This window comes from Aulonocara sp. 'chitande type north' Nkhata Bay, linkage group LG18, assembly GCF_057382095.1.
Source record: "Aulonocara sp. 'chitande type north' Nkhata Bay isolate Kocher_YH1m ecotype deep benthic linkage group LG18, A_spYH_male_GT1.1, whole genome shotgun sequence".
Taxonomy (NCBI): domain Eukaryota; kingdom Metazoa; phylum Chordata; class Actinopteri; order Cichliformes; family Cichlidae; genus Aulonocara; species Aulonocara sp. 'chitande type north' Nkhata Bay.
The window spans coordinates 22415792-22438291 of NC_141361.1; the positions used below are offsets into that span (position 1 = coordinate 22415792).

The 22500-nt window shown below is 39.3% G+C and overlaps 1 protein-coding gene across 2 annotated transcripts in view; it reads right to left on the reverse strand.

Annotated features, from left to right (window-relative positions):
• Positions 1 to 6814: 6814 nt before the first annotated feature.
• LOC147308526 (scavenger receptor cysteine-rich domain-containing protein DMBT1-like) overlaps positions 6815 to 22500 on the reverse strand; it is a 36387-nt gene continuing 20701 nt past the window's right edge. For both annotated transcript variants that reach the window (XM_086272850.1, XM_086272848.1), the window contains 4 exons: positions 20625 to 20948; positions 10420 to 10743; positions 8198 to 8280; positions 6815 to 8107 (listed from right to left, as the gene is read on the reverse strand). In XM_086272850.1, the coding sequence (XP_086128976.1) occupies positions 8003 to 8107; positions 8198 to 8280; positions 10420 to 10743; positions 20625 to 20948 (836 nt within the window). In that variant the 3' untranslated portion in view covers positions 6815 to 8002. The remainder of the gene's footprint in view (positions 8108 to 8197; positions 8281 to 10419; positions 10744 to 20624; positions 20949 to 22500) is intronic.

Sequence of the window (22500 nt, forward strand, 5' to 3'; positions counted from 1 at the left end):
CTTCTTGCGCTGATTCTGAGCTGCAGGTTTTGTCTCTCGCCAATCCAAAATTCACCGAGCCAGCAGCAAAAGAAGCAGCAAACTGCGCTTCACATTTGATCAATGTCGTCATGAATTTTGCTGTTTTGCTTCCACGACTATTAAAATCACACTCCATGCACAGCTAGCTCTCTCTCTCTCTCTCTGTACTTCAAGAACAGTTTCCCGTCTCCAATCTCTGTTTTCTGTATTATTCATTCGCTTATTACCCACCAGTCTACCGTTGTTTACAGCGCTGTCGGCTGCTGTCTTTTTCTTTTTTCACTTAAATGACCTCGGACAAGAAAGCCTGTTTTTTCTGTTGTTCAATACTGAAGAAATTGAAACTTTATATGCAGAACATTGTAGAATATTTTTAAGGTTATCTGCTATAAAAAGCCAGACCAGGTAAATCTCCTTCATGTTTTTCTGTGTTTTATTCTCAGTTACTTTCACACAAAGGCATCTGCTGTGATGTTCACAATTCTGATGAAGTCAGTACTGATAAATGATCAGAATTATAATATTTCTGACTGTCTGAGGCTAAGTTGAATCGAATCGGGACTTTGAAAACCGGAATCGAATGGATTATAGAAATCAGTGATGATACCCAGCCCTAGTGAGCAGCCTAGGCACGACAGAAGTGGATGTAGCTGTAATAGGAAAAGAACTATGGCTAACTTTTCTGTTAAGTTAAGGCCTGATCCTTCTGAAATCCATAGCCAGTGCTCTGATGCGGTGTCATCAATCTTTGAATGCTGAAAAAGCACAGTGTATCCAGAAAAACACATTATATTATATAAATTATTATAAAATTTGTGTGCGCCTAACTTTTGTTACGCCCATGGCAAAACGTTAGTCTAGCGCCCTGACCAACATCTGTTATACTTTGGCACTAAGGGAACACTGAATGACCTGGTGGTTTTTGTCCATAAAACTACTAATCTAAGATTACCACAAAATTATCAATTTCACCTGTGATCTTGTGTCACCATTGCTCTCTGAGCTTTGTGTTGGTTCTTCTGTCACCTGACAAATAGGACATACATGACACAAAGAATAAAATGGGGAGCTGCTTCAGTGTTTCTGTCAATTTGTGCAGAGCTTGACTCATCAATAATGTTTGTAGGGTGAGTGCATTTTTAAAACAATTTGTGCAAACTGCACTACAAGGTGGATTATTTGCAAAATCATGACTACCTCATGATATTTTGTCTCAAAAATTAACCCTATAAAAATATCAGTACCACTAGGATGAAATTATTGTGTCACCAACATTTTAACGTTAGACATAATTTTAACAGCCTCTGTAAACTAATATCCTGGCTTGCTCGAGGCTGCTGTTTTCTCTGACAGTTTCAATCAAAATTAGAAATGCTACTCTGGGAGACTGAGATAACTAATAGTGCTGCCTGTTGTGCAGTTAGTTTCCAAAACACGTTATTCATGGTTACATACAATTTTAGACTGGGCCAAAGCCTAGCATAGCCTGTAACCTTATTATGACTTGAGATGGACCGATCCAATATTACGTATCGGTATCGGTCCGATACTGACGTAAATTACTGGATTGGATATCGGAGAGAAATAAAAAATGTCATCCGATCCATTAAATATCAAAAAAGCACCTCACAAAACTTGCGACATGGCGTAACTCGGTTCATAACCGTAGCATGTCGCAGCAGTATGCATCACGTGATAGAGCAGCTGTGTGTATTTGTAGCCTCGCTACCAAACCAGCATTTCATCTCCGAGGAAGTTATCCCAGAGAGAAGTAAAGCAAGTGTGTAAGTTCATCTCTGAATGCTGGTAAAGCATTCCAACCGATATATGGAGCGACTGCCTCTCTCCCTCCCTCTCCTGCTGCTACTTCAATCATGAAACTGATCAATGAACAGCTGATCGGCTTTTGTGTCGGGAGTCTGTCTCTCTTGTTTGTTTTTGGCCCACTTTGCTCCAGAAAGAGGAAACCAGCGGCTGAACAACAGCAGCACGTTTAAGCTTGATAAGCTGTTGTTAGAATTTATTTAATATTACTTTCTAGACCAGGATCCTTTTCTACGTAGCTGACGGCTGGTAACTGTGCAGGGGCGGATCTAGCAAAGTTTAGCCAGGGGGGCCGATAGGGCATTAATAGGGAAAGGGGGGCACAAAGACATCCTTTCTTTCTTATTCTCATTTAAAATGTCTAGCTTTTAATAAATCATCCGAATCTTACACCCAAAGTTTTAATCTGATGTAAAATGTATAGAAGTCCATTACTGTATATAGTAACTGTTAAGTCTAATATACCCTAGTAAGCAATAGTCTGCAATTCTGTTGAAGAAAGATGTTGAATCTATTTAATTATTCTTGAAAAATAATTGATTTCTGTGCATTTTTTTCACACTGCATCAAATTAAAGTTGATTACGTCAATTAAGCATCATGAGGTGGAGGGTGGGTGGTTCCCTATATTTTTTATTTCTTTTTGCTGGGAGTTTGAGCACCTGCCCTTTCCTGATGGGTGCCCAAAGTGCCCTTTTGTTGAGGCAACTTTAAAAAAAATATATATATATATATATTATGTTTTTTATGTGTGTGGGCGTGCGGAGTCCTGTCTGTGCCCCTCAACAATAATATATACTATTAATCACAGTTTTGCTAAATAAAAGGATCTGGCTTCCATCAGTCACACGATCACATTTAACCAATGATCGCCCTTGACGGCAGAACGCGCTGGTTACGAGCCGGGAACGAGCTCACAAAGAGCACGCGCATTTTTTGCAGTCTGGAGCTGTAGGAGAAACACAAATTAACTCAGAGACACAGACTTATTTTATTTCTTCCATACAGACTGATGCGACAAAACCAGTAAGTAGGTGTACAGCGTACACTGTAATCTATAGCACACAGGAGTATTAGCTTATTACGTACACGTTGGTAAGTTGTGTTGTGGCAACTGACGAACTGAAACAAATGAGCGTGCTTGTGTGTGCAACAGCGCGACAAACATTACCTGTCCTTTTATTAACTGCACAAGTAGTGCTGGTCATAGCTGCTAGCTCACTGGGTAAGGCTGTCATGGGTCTGTAGCTCTGAGGGATTATATTTCACTAAAAAATGATCTAATATGCATGTCCACATAATTATGCATTATTATAATATTTTAAAAAACACACGCTGTATTTTAAAGAACATACATTAAGAAGCAGATTATATTAGATTTATATTTTAAATAAGACAAAATTTGAATTTTACAGCAGAAAAATTATTGTATCTCTACAGTTTAAAAATGTAATAAGCTTTCTCCCTGCACAGAGTGGATAGTGAAACAAATGGAATCATCATAAATACATTATTTCATATTTATTACTTCCCCCTCCTCATTGCTTTATTATTGTAGCTCTAGTAATAAATAATAATGTAAGGATTCTGAACCGTGCCCATAGTATATACAGTATTCTGAAGAAGGTCTAAAATGTCACTGTGTGTGCGTTTATGTGTTTGTTTTATGTATGGATTTTTTTAAATTATTACTCATGATATAACATTGTCCAGACATGCCTGGTAAGGACATGAAGAGGAAACAGTAGGAGCTGTGTGAGGCTACTAAAGGCAGTGCTATAACATTTTTCTGTCATCATTTTATTATAGATTAAGTGCAAGAGTTGTTAGGTGTGGATAATTAGATTATAGTTTATTGCAATAGCAAGTTGTGCCTTGTTCTCAGATAGACAGCAAGTGGAGAGTGATATATGAAATGATGGGATGGAAGGAAGAAGAGAAGCAAAGAGTGATTCACAGGCAGAGCCTAATTTATTTCCCACAGTTTTTTGTTGCCTTATGGTTCCAAGCGCTGTCACCAATCTTTGCATTTTGTTATTATCTCATGACACTTGTTTAATCAGCTACCATCTCTCCTATGGACTTTTTAATGTCTACAGTCTCAGATCAACACAGCCCTGCCCTCCAGCACTATCAGCAGCAGGAGCAGCAGCAACCCCTCAACAGCAACATTGTACTACTGATGCGCAAATCATGAACGAATCGTTCAATACTCGAGAATCACTTTACTGACTCATGAATCATGATTCACAAGCCCAACTGACTCACTGACTCATCCCTGTTGCTGTTAGCAGCAATGTATCTAGCTTATAATTAAAATTGTGGAGAAAAACACAACATCCAGTATCGTAACAAAAAAATTTCTGCTCTGAACTGGAAGAAAAAATTCTGAGTAGAAGCTCACATCAAGAAAATAGCTCCTCGGTTCACAGTAGCATCGCTCTGCTAACATGCTAACAGCACATTTGAGCTACTCACCCCCTCCCTTCCTGCTGAATCGTAAGCGTAAGCGAATCACTCAGGACTGGCTAACCCCCTACCTCCTGTGCTGATTTATAGAGCGAACGAATCACTCAGGACTCACTAATAATAATAACGGATTGGATTTATATAGCGCTTTTCAAGGCACCCAAAGCGCTTTACAATGCCACTATTCATTCACTCTCGCATTCACACACTGGTGGAGGCAAGCTACGGTTGTAGCCACAGCTGCCCTGGGGCAGACTGACAGAGGCGAGGCTGCCATATTGCGCCATCGGCCCCTCTGGCCAACACCAGTAGGCAGTAGGGTAGAGTGTCTTGCCCAGGGACACAACGACCAGGACAGAGAGCCCGGGGATCGAACCGGCGACCTTCCGGTTACAAATGCGCGTCCCAACCCCCTCCTGTGCTGAATTGTAAGCGTAAGTGAATCACTCAGGACTTGCTCACCCCCTCCCTCCTGTGCTGAATCATAGAGCAAACGAATCACTCACTCACCACCTCCCTCCTGGCTCACGGCTTCTTCTTCTTCTTGGTTGGCAACCAATGTTAAGGCGCATTACCGCCCCCTGGCTCACAGTTTAGTGGACATTTAGATAAGAAAATATATATTTAACACATTTAAAGAAAATACTAATAAAATAAAAAATAAAAATATATTAAAATAAAACAAAATAAAAATAAATTAAATGTTTATTAAGCAATTTTGATTGGAAATTGCTTAATTTTAGAAATGTTTTTGCTCTTTTTTGCTCTATAAAATAGTTGTTTTCTTTTAGAATCATTCATCTTAGCAGTAGGATTTACATGAAAAGAGTGAAAATGTACATTTTTTGCACTCTCTGGTCGACTGACTCAGTGAATCAAATGACTCAAAAATCCGATTCACTTTGGTGAGTGACTCATTAAAACTCAATTCAGTAAAAAGAATCAAATTTACCATCACTACATTGTACCCATCAGGTAAAACATAGGCTACGTTTGCTTTGCCTTGTCGCCACCTCACAACAGTGATATAGTATGATGCAATCCCATATTAGATTCTTGATGAATGTGTGTTGTTGTTATTCAGCCTGGTTCAATGTGCCCCTTTTTAACTTTGAGCACCCGGCCCTTTAAACGTCTCTGCACGGCCCTGCTGCTAAGTGAATGAGACGTTGACAGATCGTTTTTTTTTTCTTTCTATCGGTTTGTTTTTCTTTACTTGAAGAGATCAAAATATTGGTGGGGACAATTCAATAATCGCTGGTTATTGGTGGGGACATGTCCCTTCCGTCCATGCCAAATCTATGCCCTTGATAAAATGTAAGGGACACCATGGGTGGCATAATATTTATGCTGGTCCAACACTTTGACCTGAAGCTTATGGCTGGAAGAACTCAGGTCTCTCGGTTCAAAAGGCAACAACACATCTATCCTGTTTTATTTCTAATACACTGGTTACCAACATAATACAGGATCGTTCTGGATGGTATGGTGGTTCAGCCCACCCCAATAACCCAGAGTTAAAGCTGAGTGAATGCCAACCCCAGCCCAGCAGGCGGACACTAAACTTTGTGAGGTAGAAAAAGCAGTGATGAGCAGTCATAAAGTTAATAAACTTTCTTTATCCAGGTAATAAAAAAAGTATTTATTGTACTAATAGGAAATAAAATTCTCTACCATCCTGTTCTCAGTGCTGATCCTGAACAGCAGGGGGCGTACCTTTGCCATTTTACACCAGTAGCAGTGCAGCAGGAAAATACAGGAAGTCCAACAAAAGATGTTGTTCAGTGGGAACATGATGTGATAAATTTCACTGATCCTATACTGTGTCAGAATTAGTCACCACAATACAGCCACATCTTGGATCAGTGGTGTCTGACATGTTCTCAGAACTCAGTATATTTTCCTTGATTTCTTTCCTTTACAGATGGTTGTCGAATGAAAACACCATATATGTCCCACCAGGATTTGTGAGCCACAAGGACGGAGTCAAAGACAGGGCTGATAAAATCTGTCAGGAGGTTTAAGGGTTCCCACGAACTCCTCCAGCCTGAAGTGATCAGATCCCAAGAAAGTAAACGGCGTTAAAGGAGTCACTTCTTTTCTTTATACAAACACAATACATGAGGCAAAGACAGTTTGTACAATCCTAACATGAATAAAAGTCAATATTTGGTATGATGAACTTTGTTGATTAAAACAGCCTGAACTCTCTTAGGCAACTTTCTTCCAATTTCTTTAGAAGTCTTCAGAAATACTTCTCCAGGCTTCTTGGTAAGTGATTCAAAGCACAAACAAGTCCTTTTACTTCATTTTGTTCTGTTCTCTTCCAATATATTGTTGCAATATGCCCTAACCTTATAACATCAGTTGTCTCTGATTCTCAATTCAGTTCTTGTGTAATTTGGCAGCCTTTCCTCCCTGTTTCCCCTTCTTAAGAAGTGCTTCTTGACAGCATCCCACTCTCATACTTTGCATGGAAAATAACCCAAATACATGGGCAGAAACAAGCAACAGATTAAACTGAAAACTAGCTTTATTCCATGTGGCTGAAGGTCTACAAATCAAAGTCCATAAATTCAAAAGGAAAATACCAAGAAGTTCCAGAAGAAGAGGTAATCTGTACTTTTTAAAATGCTGGAGGAGAAACAAAAACAAAACATAAAAAGTAAACAAACAAGAAGTCCTAAAACTCAAACCTCTGAGTCCATGACCCAAGACCATGACACTCTTCCACTGGGACCACTTCTTCTGATCAAACAGTAGATGGATCAACTGCAGAGCCAAATGCGTCTCTCAGGTCCTGTGTCAGGTTTATTGGATGTTTTCCTGTTTCTTACTGACATGACTTTCAGAAACTGTTCATCTGCTGTAGTTTCTGACTCCTGCAACATCTTCCCTTGTCCTCCACTTGTCCAGTATTGTATGGTCACACTGCACACCATGTTTAGATAAGCCAGCTGAAAGCTGTTGTTGGTGATGTCACAGACACAGTTAAGTCACCCCTTGGCCACCCAGCCATAAAAGCCTGATGTAGTATTGTGGTCACCCTGCCATGCAGGCTTGGACACGTCATACTTTGATATTGATCCAGGTAAAGCAGTGGTGTGTGTGTTATATGTTTAGCTCTGGGTCATAACAATACCACAGGTGTATCTACCAGGAGGCTGAGGGGGTCCCACTGGCCCCTGCCTGTATTTCTCCTTCTCGTCACTGTCATACATCCATGCTGCAGCTGTCAGTAAAGTTGCAATCACAATATTGAAACATCTAGCTAGTGCCACAGAATAGGATGCTGTAAATGCAGGAACTAAATGGCAGATGAATTCAAAGACTTCAAAAATATCACCAAACATAAAAACATGTTAATTTGCAGATTGACACACATTCTGTCTGTTAGCCAAAGATACAGTTTAGTGAGAAGTAAAAATCTTAATGTGTGAAAACTTCACTGGCAGAGATGGAAGATGGAAGAAAGTGAGGACGAAGAGGATGAAGGATTAATTTCAAACTTAAGTCACAGTCATGCTATGAAGAGTTTATACTGGAGAGGAAAGGCGGGTTAAATAGAGCCGCTGCAGTAATGTGGCAGACATTTAAAACATAAACATAATTAAACAGTATTTAAACAACTTTAATCTAAATTCCAACAAAAGTTTAGACTTGTGTGTTTGTTTCTATATGTTTCGATTCTATTCTATTTCTTGGACTTCTTCCTCGTCGGCCTCCACTTCTTCAGCTCTGGAAACATCCGTCTCATCGTTCTCCTTTTTGTCTGATTTCTGCTTTTTGATGACCTGGAGAGACGGGACACAATGCATGTTACTGTTCCTACACTTCTCAGCTACCACTCAGTTTCATACATGCTTTTATTTACTCTGATGTACCTTATAGTAGAATTGAAGGGCAATGTTCTCCAAAAGCAGAATCAGTGGCAGGAAAACATATCTCAGGATTGGAATTATTGGATCTGTGGAAAGAGATCAGTCACCATAAAACAAACATCGCTGGTTTTAAAAAACTTAAAACAAATTATGTGAAAAACCTCCTCATGAATCATCCATGTTAACATGAACAGATTATGAAACAATGGGCTGCCAGTGAATTGCGTGTAGAAGTCAACCCACCCACCCACAACCTTACTACATCACACTTAGACATTCCATACACGCAGCGTTTAAGAGGCGTGACTCCATCTGACCAATATGGTGGCCATATTGCTTCAGACTGAACAGCAGCCACTGATGAACTACGTACAGATAAGTTTGGGAATCTTTAGACAGTCAAACAATATTTTGTTATTTCAGCAGTTTAGTCACAGTTGTATGATCTAAATCAGGGGTGGCCAACTCCAGGCCTCGAGGGCCGGTGTCCCTGCAGGTTTTAGATGTGTCCTTGATCCATCACAGCTGATTTAAATGGCTAAATTACCTCCTCAACATTTCTTGAAGTTCTCCAGAGGCCTGGTAACGAACTAATCATTTGATTCAGGTGTGGTGAACCAGGGTGTTATCTAAAACCTGCAGGACAGCAGCTCTCGAGGCCTGGAGTTGGCCACCCCTGATCTAAATGGTCTTAAAGTGAGTTTCTGCTTGATTTTGAAAGATTCAACAAAAGTATTCATTGTGCTGTGAAGAAATTAACATTTTATACCCACAATTTTCACTGTCTTAACAGGTGTGGGTGCTACGGCCCGTGGCCATAAGAAGTCTGTGTTAGCTGTTCCTGTGTGTTTATGTACTGTGTTTTAAGAACCTCTGCAGGATATTTTCTCTGAGGAAGAGCAATGGCTGCTGATTGGTTCATGTATCATGTGACTGGGTTTAAAGCCAGTCCAACAGCTGCCGAGAGAGGAGAGAGAGAGAAGCGAGGGAGTGCGAGAGTGATCAGATTGACAGCTGACTCAGACCCAGCCCTGGCTTCCAAACTTTTCGTGTTCTTTGTGTATGTGTGAGCATGCCCTCTTTGAGAGCCGCCAGATTTGTGTAAATAGGCTCAGTGCTTATGTGTGCATAGGCTGAAGCCGAAGGGGTGAGTCGCCTTTTGTTTCCCAACTTTTTTCTCCTGTTACTGAGTTATGAAGCTAGGGGTAGCAATTGTCATTCATTATTTGTGCAGGTGATTATGAAGCAAAATTGGAGTCTAATCTATTATAAGAACATGGCTTTGAAAATGAAAGATGTACCTAAACAGTTGACACCAGCATCACAATAATGTCCACAGTAGTTTCTTCCAAATCCTCTGTGCTGACTCAGTAATTTGAAGAAACAAGAAACAAATGACAACATCTGAACACTGTCAACTACGTCAACTGAGTATCCAAATGTAAGACACTGAGACAGAACAAACTCCAAAAAGTGAGCCTTCATTGGCTGTTGCAAAAGATCTGAGCATATCTCCCCTGATGGACAAGTGCCGAAACATTTTTATCACACCTTGTTGATGTCAGCCTGCCTTTATTACAATATGTCAGCCAGTTATGGCATCACAATGATGCTGTAACAGCTCTCTTTAGTCCTTTTCATATGATATATTACTTGATGTGGTTACTGGACATTTTTTTTCTAGGTCAACTTTGACCTTGGACTCGAACAGTGAAGGTCAAGCTCAAGTGCTTAGCTAACCTAGATACTCATGATCCCAAAGGCCTAGTGTATTGGTGTGAAGTTTGAAGACATAAAAAAATTGTAGGTAATATAACGTTTTTACTGATTTTCACATTAGGTGTGACCTCGAACTGATTTTTACAAAAATGAAAACAGCTCGAGCTGTCATTGGTATCTATCTACCATCACACAAATTTTAAAAAAAAAGTCTTGTGAACTGTGGACGCTGACTGCTAACAAACAGACAGAGAAACAATTACAAACTCCTTCCCTTTGGGGGAGAATAAAGTATAGACACACAGACAATGATTGGGAATGAGATGCATGCTTCTATAGACGAAAATAAACAAAGATTAACACCAAAGAGGGAAAAGAACAGGAAGTAAAGCTAAAAAGCAACACTGTATACATTATAATAATTAACACACAGATTTATGTCCTGATTACAGCTGCATGGACCATTTTGTTACTGAATACTGCGTATGAAACAAAAAACATCTCACCTGAACAGATCACACCAGCATCCTCATGAGGTCTACAGTTGTGTGAACCAAATCCTCTGTGTTGACACTCAGTTAGAGATCTCTCACTTCCTGAACACTCCACATGATCAAGCCAGATTTGTCGTGTTCCTTCACCAAACTGAGCTGATCGAGTGGCATTCAGAGCAGTTCCACAGCCTAACTGTCTGCAGACCACCTCAGCATCATTGATGTCCCAGTCATCATCACAGACTGTTCCCCAGCTGTTGTTGTAGGAGAGTTCAACTCTTCCAGAGCAGCGAGCTGACTCAGACTTATCAGGATTAACTAATCTTATCTGAGCATCTGACAAAAGAGAGCAGATTAAACTGTGTGTTTCTTATTTTATTTTAAGTTAAAGAAGCATTTTGTGTAAAGGTGTCACTAAATGAGCTAAAACTTTGAAATGTATGTGTGAACCACACGTTCTCATCCCCAAAGCATAATATGTTACGCTATGTGACAAATAGTCGGTATGTTATGCTTTCGGGCACCTGACATGTCTCTATGTTAAGTGTTCGGAAAGAGTAGGAAACATGAGAACTGTTTGGACTGAATCTACACATGTACATTTATTTTACTTTCTCACCATGAATCACTTTGGAAAACACTATCTAAGACTATTAAGGTTGTGGTTAAGGTCAGGGATAAGGTTATGGTTAGGGCTGGAATACAAGGCTGGAACGTGTGTTACCGCCGGGAGGATCATTCTTTTTTTCTTTTTTTTGCCTGTCCCGTTTGGTTCTTTAACCATCAGAATTATTGTCTGAAGGCCAAGAAAGATGCCCAATGGATTTACTTTACCAAGTGGATCCTCACGGCCCTGCTGAATTGGTCCATTTGATTGACCTTCGTTATTATTATGGAATCCTGTGCCAGTCCACAGTCTAACTCTCTGCAGACCACCTCAGCATAATTTATGTCCCAGTTATCATCACAGACTGTTCCCCAGCTGTTATTGCGATAAATTTCAACTCTTGGAGAGCAACGAGCATGCTGATACCCAGCTAATCTGATTTCTAAGCACAAAAAGTATAAAGGATATACTCAAGTATGATTGTAATATTTAGTGAATTTTCATGAATACACAGCAAATTCAAAAGTGTTAAATGTTTTGGTGTTAATAGTCTTCTTGCAAAAGTAGAGTTAATTTTACTCTAAGCAGAGTCACATTCTTTTAATGTAACTCTGAGGTGTAAAATGATAGTAGTTAAAATCGAGTGTTAAAAATGAGTGTTTCTCTGTCAAATCTGGAGGTGTTACAATGGAAACATTAACTCTTGACCTCTTAACTCTGAACTCCTAGAGGGGCTATCACACCAATAGAGTAAATTCACAGACTCCGCCCCCAGCACCATAGACTCCAATCGAAGCTGAAGTGAAGCCGTTTCAGAACATTTTGCTCTACATATTTGAGTTGTTTGCCATGCTTGGTAAGTCATTTTTTCAAAGATTGTTTCAATTATTATTATTAGCTTTTACTTCTGTGGCTCTTTGGAGTTGAGACAAAGCTGTGTGAAAGGCATTAGCCATGTTGCTCGGTGATAGCATAATATTCTGTTTTAGCTAGCTGAAAGGTATTGTTTGCGGGCAAATACCACAGCCTTGAAAAAAAAGCTTGCATGTGAATTTTCAGTCAAACTTTTGGTCAAATACACCTAAAACAATGTCTAGAATGTGAAATGTTGGTATAATCGTGCTACTTGAAGCCTGAAAACGATCGCCCATAAAAAAAAAAACGTGCAAACAGCAGTAGCAGGCGTCCTGACTGGATTCTACGTTAGCATTTAGATCCCTCCGGAGTTTTGTGCACACGGTTTAGGTAAAAATGAAAAAGGTTGAGGTTTTACATTTAGTTCAGTATTACCTGTTGCCTGTGTCCTTGTCCTTGTTTGGGAAAATACTTTACACAAGTAATGGCTCAAAGAGGATTACTTTTTTTTTTTTTTTTTTTTTTTTACTGTGCTGCAATTGTTTACTGGATTATTTGTGCCATTAATTAGTGTCAACTAATTTTTATTCAATCTCCGCACAGGATATGCTTGTGAAGATGGAATATGGGGGAGAGCAGAAGTGCGTTGAAGTTCTACAAAGTGATGAATGAAGGACATGCATATTGTATTGAAGAAATAAGTGATGAGAATGCTGTTATTTGCATTTACCATGTCAGACCTTTTGATAAACAAAATTCTAATGAAAGTGAGAACATGTACACTGTTACATCTTTCAGAAAATGTTTTGAAATTGTGGTGCACAGTTCAGAATAAATGTTTTTCAAAAACCATTGCATCTTTTTAGTAAATGTTTATTTCCAAAAGAAATTTCTAGAAGTTCAGAACAGTAAAATTTAGAATGAATTAGAAGATAACTCTTACGTAGTTAAACTAAAATACTCTTTGAGAGTTAATATATAAACTCTTAAGTGTTAAATTATCAACTCCAGACAGATTTGGTGTTTAACACTAAATCAGAGTTAATGTACCAACTCTCCAAAAAGAGTTAAATTAACACTCTCTGGTGTGGACCCATATAGACACTTTAATAGTGTTGAAATCAAATCTGACAGTGTTAATTTGGACATGCTGGATTTGCTGTGTACAACTACTCTATCATCTGTGTGAGATATACTTGCCTGAAAAATAATAAAATAAGCAAGCAGAAATAACTAACACTGAACATCATGACACAGACAGGAGAGCAGAGGCACAGTGAGGAAATAAAGCAAGAAATAACTAGAAGCCAGTGGAAACCATTAGACATGGCAGAAACTGCACCACAACAGCATTTTTCACAAAGCTGTCGGTATTTTTACAGTGAATGAGAGGTTTCAAGTTTAAACCCTTTGATGCTCGACTCAAACATACAATATAACTAATAATAGCCACATATAATCACATGCCAGCTTTTTTGAAGAAAAGTTATCCTCAGTTTTAAAGCATAATATGTAACAGATATATTTCTCTCTGGATGACAGCTGCATGGACCATTTTGTTACTGAATACTGTTTATAATCCAAGAAAGCATCTTTCACGCTTTGCTGTGCAGGTTATGACTCAAATCCAGAACTGCGAAAGCAGGAGTGTAAAACTAAAGGCAACTTTATTCTGAACGTAAGTGAGCAAAATAGCAAAATACAAAAACTCAGATTTATGCTCAATCTGAGTCATTAATTATGAGTATGAGCTGTTAGCTCCTGGTTTCTGTTAAATGATTTGGCAGAAACCTGGAGCTAATAAGCCTTTTGGGGGGGAAAAGGACACACAGCTAGATGGTCAAAAAGCAGTGAAAAACCAAGACAATACATACACACACATTGATGAGGGAACAGGCAACAAATGGAGAGACAAGAACAAATCAGGGGTAAGGAGACTAAGGAAGTTAACTCATTCACTGCCATTGACGTCTATAGACGTCAATTGAAAAACTTACGTTGACTGCCATTGACGTCTATAGACGTCAATGGCAGTCAACCTAAGTTGAACTGAAGCCCACCAGCAGTAAAAGTAGACCTGCAAGGAGGTGCAGGGTTTGCGCACGTAAGGGATTGCACAGTGAGACAAAAATGTGGTGCAAGTCTTGTTGTGTTTCACTGCCAGCCATTTGAAAATGGCTGGCAGTGAATGAGTTAAACACAAACTTGACACAAAGATAGCAGCCAAAAACAAGAGACAAGACTGAGGGAACAGAATGGGGGTAAACTACCTAAAACACCAAAAAAAAGTCTGATAGTAAACAATACAAAATAGAGTAAATTTAGTATAAACAAAACTAGAAAACCCCAAACTCAAAATCATTACAGCATCTAACTTAAACAGATGACACCAGCATCACAATAATGTCCACAGTAGTTTCTCCCAAATCCTCTGTGCTGACTCAGTAATTTGAAGGTAAACAAGAAACAAATGACAACATCTGAACACTGTCAACTACGTCAACTGAGTATCCAAATGTAAGACACTGAGACAGAATAAACCTCAAAAAGTGAGCCTTCATTGGCTGTTACAAAAATCTGAGCACAGCTCCCCTGATGGACAAGTGTTGTACTAAAACATTGTTTTTATCACAGCACGCTGATGTCAGCCTGCCTTTATTACAATATGTCAGCCAGTTATGGCATCACAATGATGCTGTAACAGCTCTCTTTAGTCCTTTTCATATGATATATTACTTGATGTGGTTACTGGACATTTTTTTCTGGGTCAACTTTGACCTTGGACTTGAACAGTGAAGGTCAAGATCAAGTGCTTAGCTAACCTATATACACATGATCCCAAAAGCCTAGTGTACTGGTGTGAAGTTTGAAGACATAAAAAAATTGTAGGTAATATAAAGTTTTTACTGATTTTAGTGTGACCTCGAACTGATTTTTACAAAAATGAAATCTGCTCGAGCTGTCATTGGTAACTACCATCACACAAAATTCTAATAAGATATGTTGTAAACTGTGGACGCTGACTGCTAACAAATACACAGAGAAACAATTACAAACTTACGGTGGCCCCTAGAGACAAAGCACGTACAAACTCCAAAACACTTGCAAACTCAAAAACACATGCAAATTCCAAAACACAACGGAAGTGCTCCAGGACGCTAGGGGCAGTGTTGAGCTCGATTTGCAAAATAAACGGCAAGTTTGTCTGTATGGGACGGTCTAGTCTCCGTCGCGCTTCCCAGTTTGCCTAGCAACCATGATACTAACCGCTGGAAACATGTGTCATACAACTTGGTTTGACAGAAATGAGGGAGAACATATTTTGTTCATTTGTTTGTTTGTTTCTACAAGAGCTTTGTGTGATTTGATAAGTATCTGAGGCTGAGACCACAGGACAGTAAAACATGATTTTTGGGCTTCATTTCTGTACTGAACAGTTATTTCAAGATTAGTTAGTAAATAAGAATTAGCTGATGTTGTTCATGAGACTAAAGTCATATCACTTTGGTAATGTAAATATAATATGGCCAATATTATAGTTATTATATTAATCATTATTAGCTATTACAGCAGTGAACATAAACTCTGTGTCAAATACTGAGCTTCAGTACAGTTTCAAGTTGCAGTTATTTATATGTCTTATCACCTTAAATCTTCACTCAAAGACAAGTATCTTTGACAGTGCATATATAGGTGTATCATATATAAGAGACAAATGTTGTTCCTTCAGTATGTTGGCATTACTAAATTTGGCTCATTGCTTACATATATTTATAAAAAGAAAATGTACAAGCTGTGATAACTGTTTCTGATAAAATGAAGAGTAGACTGATGTATGAAATATTCCTTTATTGGGTGAGAAAATCAGACCATGTCATAACTGCTTTAAGTCATACAGAATAGATATCAGAGCCTTAAACAGGCTGGCTTCTGCTAAATGGGTCAAACTGGGCAGAAAGTAAACAAACACGTAACATCCTTATAGTAGGGGTGCAACGATACACAAAATTCACGGTTCGGTTCGGTTCGATACTTTGGTGTCACGGTTCGATATTTTTTCGATACAAAAAAAATGTTCATGCCTTTTTAATTTGTCATTTATTAAAATTATAAATATATATTTTAACTCAAAAGTACAGTTTTTAAATTTAACCCTAACCCTTGTGCGTGTTTTTTATTTTGACAGCGAATGCGCACCTGCGGACCACTTATGTGCAGCCCTGGTTATTTAGCTCGTCATATTGCAGCAACAGAAATTCTTTTGTCCATGAAACCATAAAGCTGCACTTTCTTTTTGCCTTATAGTCTCATTTGTCATAACTTCTCCGTTTTGTGGTAAGCTTTTCTTTGGCTGTCACTTCTTCACCCTGACCTGTCTTATTTGGCTCAGCAAAACTAAAATATATATCCTGCTGCTTTTACACACGGACTCACATAAGCTCAGCGATTCTCTGCGCGATCAGCCTCTCACATGTTTAAGCTTGCTGCGGGAGATTTCACTTGTCATGTTTGCATAGTAAGCTAACGATTAATAAGACGATGTCAGAGGAATTGGTGCACAAATTATCATCACTCACAGATCAGTGCTGTCGCTCTCTATACACAGTTCGCGCGATTGCAAAGTGAAAGCAAAAAACAAGCGCAAATTCAAACGCGATTTCAATATGTCACATATTGACAGTGGCTCACCGATGCCAATGACATAATTACCCAGCTACATTTCTGAAAGAATGCAAAAGCATTGACATATATTTTTCCTTCCTACAATAGCCCGACGGGCAGGGAAGAGATAGATTTTGGTAGCCCGACTGAAAAAAATCGCTAGCCCCAGGACGTCGGGCTAGCGATTTTGCGAGCCCTGTATCTGATTGAGGAATCACTCATCTTTGGAAAAGAGAGTTTATTACAGAGAAATGTCTCTTTCCAAAATAAAAGCTATACTATCCGCTTCTTCTGGGCTATATTCTCAGCAGCATAAGGAGAATCATGTGCTAACAGCTGTCTAAATGACTCGGCTAAAGTTAGTAGCATGCTTGTTGTTTTTGTCTTTGCACTAGGATGATGTCGGCGTAAATGTGCAGTCATATTCGTTGTGTTCCCACTAGTGCTTTCAGGTTAATCTCGTTGAAATGACCTTAACGCCACAACACGGCAAATCTCCGTTAACGAGCTACCGCCGATCGCCCCGTGCATGGGGCTAGACGGCAAACACGTTAACGAGCTAACTGCGCTAACACACTAGTTCCCACCCATGTAATTAAGCATTGCGTGGCACATCCAACATACTGTTTTACTTTAGTCCATGACTCGCTTACCTTCAGGGTCATACGTCACATGAAAACCAAAATAATTCCAAACGCCAGATCTGAATGAGAGTGGGGGAGGTCCATCTTGCAAGGAGAGCTTAACTTCTGTCTCGCTAGCTTGCCCTGCGCTCTTCCTTCTGACTATGCTGTCTGTGTTGAGCGCTCAGTGGATCTGCGCTCGACAGTGCAGCCTAGGCGGAGTAGTCGAACGCAGATTCACTGAGCGCTCAACACAGACAGCATCGTCAGAAGGAAAGTTGATAAAAGAAATTACAAATGTTGTATTGTTCGATACATATGCGTACCGAACCGAAAGCACTGTATCGAACGGTTCAATATCGATACGAATATCGTTGCACCCCTACCTTATAGAATATGATGTAACACTATAGATCAACTTACCTCAGAATATATAAAGCATATAAACAATTACAGTAATATGATGCAACAAACACAGCAGTGCTACTGATCCAAAATACTCAAAGCTTCATAGAACTGGAACAAACATTTATTTTTAGGTCCATTCTGCTGATGATACATACTTTAGGTTTCTGGACATTAAACTTGTTGCTGCCTTTCATAGTGCGTAACTTGAAGGCCCTGAGTACTTTCTCCCACACTGAAAACACTGGAATGATAAAATTATTTGAACATTACCTAATAAGACTGATTCAGGACAGACAATTAGTTATTTTAAACTTTTCTAGCAGTCCTTCACAAACAGGGAACAGTCTGTCTATTCTCTCCATCTGTCAGCTGCTGCTGGCTCTTCCTCCTCCTCTTCCTCACACACTGATGAGTTTGTCCTGGTGTATCATCAGGGGTGCAAAGCCTCACAGATGATGTGCAGCAGTGGGTCCCTCAGTCTGTCCTCACTCTGGACACTTGCAGTTGTCACACATGGAAATCAAATGTGTGATAAGCTGCAGGATTCAAACACAAGTGTAACTTATAAACACATGTTCATACTTTTATTACACAATCAGAGAGAAAGAAACAGAGAGCGAGTGCAGGACAGACAGACAGGTGAAAGTCTCAGGTGTATACACTGCTACAAAACAGCACAAAAGAAGGAGGATTTAGTGTTTGTGTTATTACGAAACAAGAAGAGTTCCCAGATGGTGCAGTGGACACATGTGTGACTCCTGCGATTAAAGCATCTTTCTTTCAGCTTAACGAGTGAACCGTCAGCTCGTTCAAACACACGTTAAAGTCCGTTTGGCTCGACACCACCGAACAGAGGCAGCAATATAACATAGCTAACATTAACAGTGCAGTGGATCCTGCTTGTGCCGTGATATTCAGGACTGCAAACCGAGCAGCATCACTGACTTTCAGCTTGTTGTGTTTGTGGATATATGACTGACTTTAATTATCCACAAAATCATCACAATCTCTGTAAGATTAAGGTCGACTATATATATATATTTTTTAAAGTAAAGGCTTTAAAACCAAGTTAATTCTGAAAGTACAGACATCGCTAATGTCACATAACTTTCCCGACATGTGGCCAACAATAATGGTTTAATGTTCTTCATTAAAAAAATATTTGCGCATAAATAAGTGACATAATATTCAGTACTTACTTCTGAAAGTTTACTCTTCCTCCGCTCCGCTTCCACCGTTTTTTTTCGGCAAAATTATCCACACCACCACCGCACTATGAAGTCTGGGATATGTTGGGCCATGAAGGCTACACCGACCCATCCTTAAAATTCAGGGAAATTAAGGACGCATTTGAGGGCCGCATGTAGAGCAGCCTTTGAATTGGGAAAGCCTTCTCTTGTCGCTGTGACGTAATCGGCCTTAAAATGCGGCCTTTAAGGCTGCAAATCCCAAATCCGGTCATTGGTACTTCCTGTCTTGTGTAGTTACTAACAAACAAACAAAACAGTGAAGAAGGCGCAGCAGCGCCTCTTCTTTCTCAGGAGACTGAAAAGATTCGGCATGAGCCCCCGCATCCTCAGGACCTTCTATCACTGTGCCATTGAGAGCATCCTCACTGGATGCATCACCACCTGGTATGGCAACAGCACCGCCTACAACTGCAAAGCTCTCCAGCGAGTAGTGCGGTGCTCTGAACGGATAATTGGAGGTGAGCTTCCCTCCCTCCAAGACATCTACAGGAAGCGCTGCCTGAGGAAAGCGGGGAGGATCATCAAGGACTCCAGTCACCCCAGCCATAAACTGTTCAGACTGCTTCCATCAGGAAGGAGGTTCTGCAGCATCCGGTCCCGAACCAGCAGACTGAGAGACAGCTTTTTCCATCAGGCCATCAGACTGCTGAACACGTCATAGACACCTCAGCTTCACTACTGGAACTTCAACATTATGCACTCCACACTGTATATAAATGCCACTTGTTTTGCACATATTCAACTCTGTATATTTTATATATTTTATTATTATTATTATTATTTTATTTTATTTTTTTACTATTTAATTTGTAAAAATGTGTATACACACACACACACACACACACACACACACACACACACACACACGTAGGAAAATATTTAGTATACACATCCAGAAATGCATACACTATTATATATTGTACATATATTTATTAGTTTCAGATTGGCCATTCTTGTATTTTGCTCGTTTGTGTTGTTGTGTTTGCACATCTATGTTGCTTGTGGGGCTCGCACACAAGAATTTCACTCGCATGTGCTGTGCCAGTGTGCCTGCACATGTGATGTGACAATAAAAGTGATTTGATTTGATTTGATACTAGGTAACAAAAGCTCAACACTGCCCCTAGCGTCCTGGAGCACTTCCATTGTGTTTTTGAATTTGCAAGTGTTTTGGAGTTTGCAAGTGTTTTGGATTTTGCAAGTGTTTTGGAGTTTGCACGTGTTTTGGAGTTTGCATGTGTTTTTTTAGTTTGCAAGTGTTTTGGAATTTGCATGTGTTTTGGAATTTGCATGTGTTTTGGAGTTTGCATGTGTTTTTTAGTTTGCAAGTTTTTTGGAGTTTGCATATGTTTTGGAATTTGTACGTGTTTTGGAGTTTGCATGTGTTTTTTAGTTTGCAAGTGTTTTGGAATTTGCATGTGTTTTGGAGTTTGTACGTGTTTTGGAGTTTGCATGTGTTTTTTAGTTTGCAAGTGTTTTGGAATTTGCATGTGTTTTGGAATTTGCACGTGTTTTGGAGTTTGCAAGTGTTTTGGAGTTTGTACGTGCTTTGTCTCTAGGGGCCACCGTACAAACTCCTTCCCTTTGGGGAGAATAAAGTATAAATACACACACAGTGATTGGGAATGAGATGCATGCTTCTATAGATGAAAATTAACACATGAACAAAAAACAAGAGAAAAGAACAGGAAGTAAAGCTAAAAAGCAACACTGTATACATTGTAATAATTAACACACAGATTTATGTCCTGATTACAGCTGCATGGACTATTTTGTTATTGAATACTGTGTATGAGACAAAAAGCATCTCACCTAAACAGATGACACCAGCATCTTCATGATGTCTACAGTTGTGTAAACCAAATCCTCTGTGTTGACACTCAGTTAGAGATCTCTCACTTCCTGAACAGGACACATCATCCAGCCAGATTTGTTGTGTTCCTTCACCAAACTGAGCTGATCGGGGGGCCTCCAGTGCTGGTCCACAGCCTAACTGTCTGCAGACCACCTGAGCATCATTTATGTCCCAGACATCATCACAGACTGTTCCCCAGCTGTTGTTGTGATAGATTTCAACTCTTCCAGAGCAACGAGCTGACCCAGACTTATCAGGATTAACTAATCTTATCTGAGCATCTGACAAAAGAAAGAGGAGATTAAACTGTGTTTTTTTTAATATTTTTTTAATTATCTTATTTATTTATTTACTTATTTATTTTAAGTCAAAGAAGCAATAATGGTGTAAATTGGTCATTATATGAGCTAAAACTTAGAAGCATATGTGTGGAGTATCAGCAAGACAAAGCAAATCTAATAAATAATTGAAAAAATTAAAGAACTTTAAAAAAAACAATCGGTTTTTTTTAAAATTCTGAATTCAAATTTTTAAAAATTGTTTTTATTGAGATTTCAATTTCTTCCGTAAATATTTTCCACTCATTTTATTTATTCATGCTTTCATAGCTCAGTTAGAAATACTAGTTTTACTTTAAAATTTGTTTTCCAAAATATCAAATAATCTATTATTTTTTTAAACTTTGTTGATGTTAAAAAACTCATGTGTAATTGTTTTAAGAATGGTTAAATTGTCATACAATTAATTACTAATTATTACATTAGTTATTAATTTATTTCAATGTCTTTTCCATGTCTTTTCAGGTTCTCTCATTGTGCCTCATTGAGCTACTTAGATTATACACCCCTACTAGAGCACTAAGATCATCTTCCCAGTCACTCTTGATGCTGCCGAGATCCCGGCTGAAGACTAGAGGTGACCGCGCGTTTGCCTTGGCTGCACCCGATCTATGGAATAACCTCCCCATCCCTATCCACAGGTTTCTGTAAGAGCGTACGTAGGCTGCCATGACAGACCACTACTTCCGTTGTCCGGTTTTATACTTCCGGTTACTCAAAGCGAGACCCAGCATTCAGTCGTTGCTAACAACAAAATCCGTTACTTTGTGCGGTAATAAGTGGCTTTACCTGTTCGAAGATGAGCTCAGGTTCAACGTGTGCTGTCGTCGGCTGCCACAATAATTCAAGAAAACTGAAAAACGCATTAGAAACATTTTGCCTTGAGCATCAACAACTTAGAAAGGCCTGTCCGTGCCCACCGCCCTACGCACTGCACTCTATGCCGCGGAAGGAGGATCGGAAACTAGCGTGGCTGGCAGCTTTAAGACTCAAACACCCTCCAAAGAGAGTTTATGTTTGCTCCTTTCATTTTATCAATAAAAAGCCAACAGAGGTACACCCCAACCCGGAGCTTTATCTGGGCTATGACCGACCCCCACCGAAGAAAAGAAGAAAGCTCACTCGGACCACTTTGAGTGTGACAGCTTCCAGTAATACGAACAAAAACACAGAATCTGTACCCGGTAAGTGAAAGTGTAAATGTGGTTTGCCACCGTTTCGCATTTTAATCACGCAATTCTTTACTTTTACTAAATAATAGCCTATGGTGAGAGGCGTTAGTATCAGCACTAGCTGGTTATTAGCAGCAAAGTCTCAATTTTAATGAAAGTTTTACACCCGTGGTTAGTAATTAACACTAGCCGCATGCTGCCAAAAGATTAGCCCCAAGGGCTGTAAAAGTCTTAGGTTTGTGTTTATAAAGAACATGTTTTTTCAAGTTGAGAAAACTCAAGTAAAAACGTTAAAGGCAACATTTGCAAAAATACCAACATTT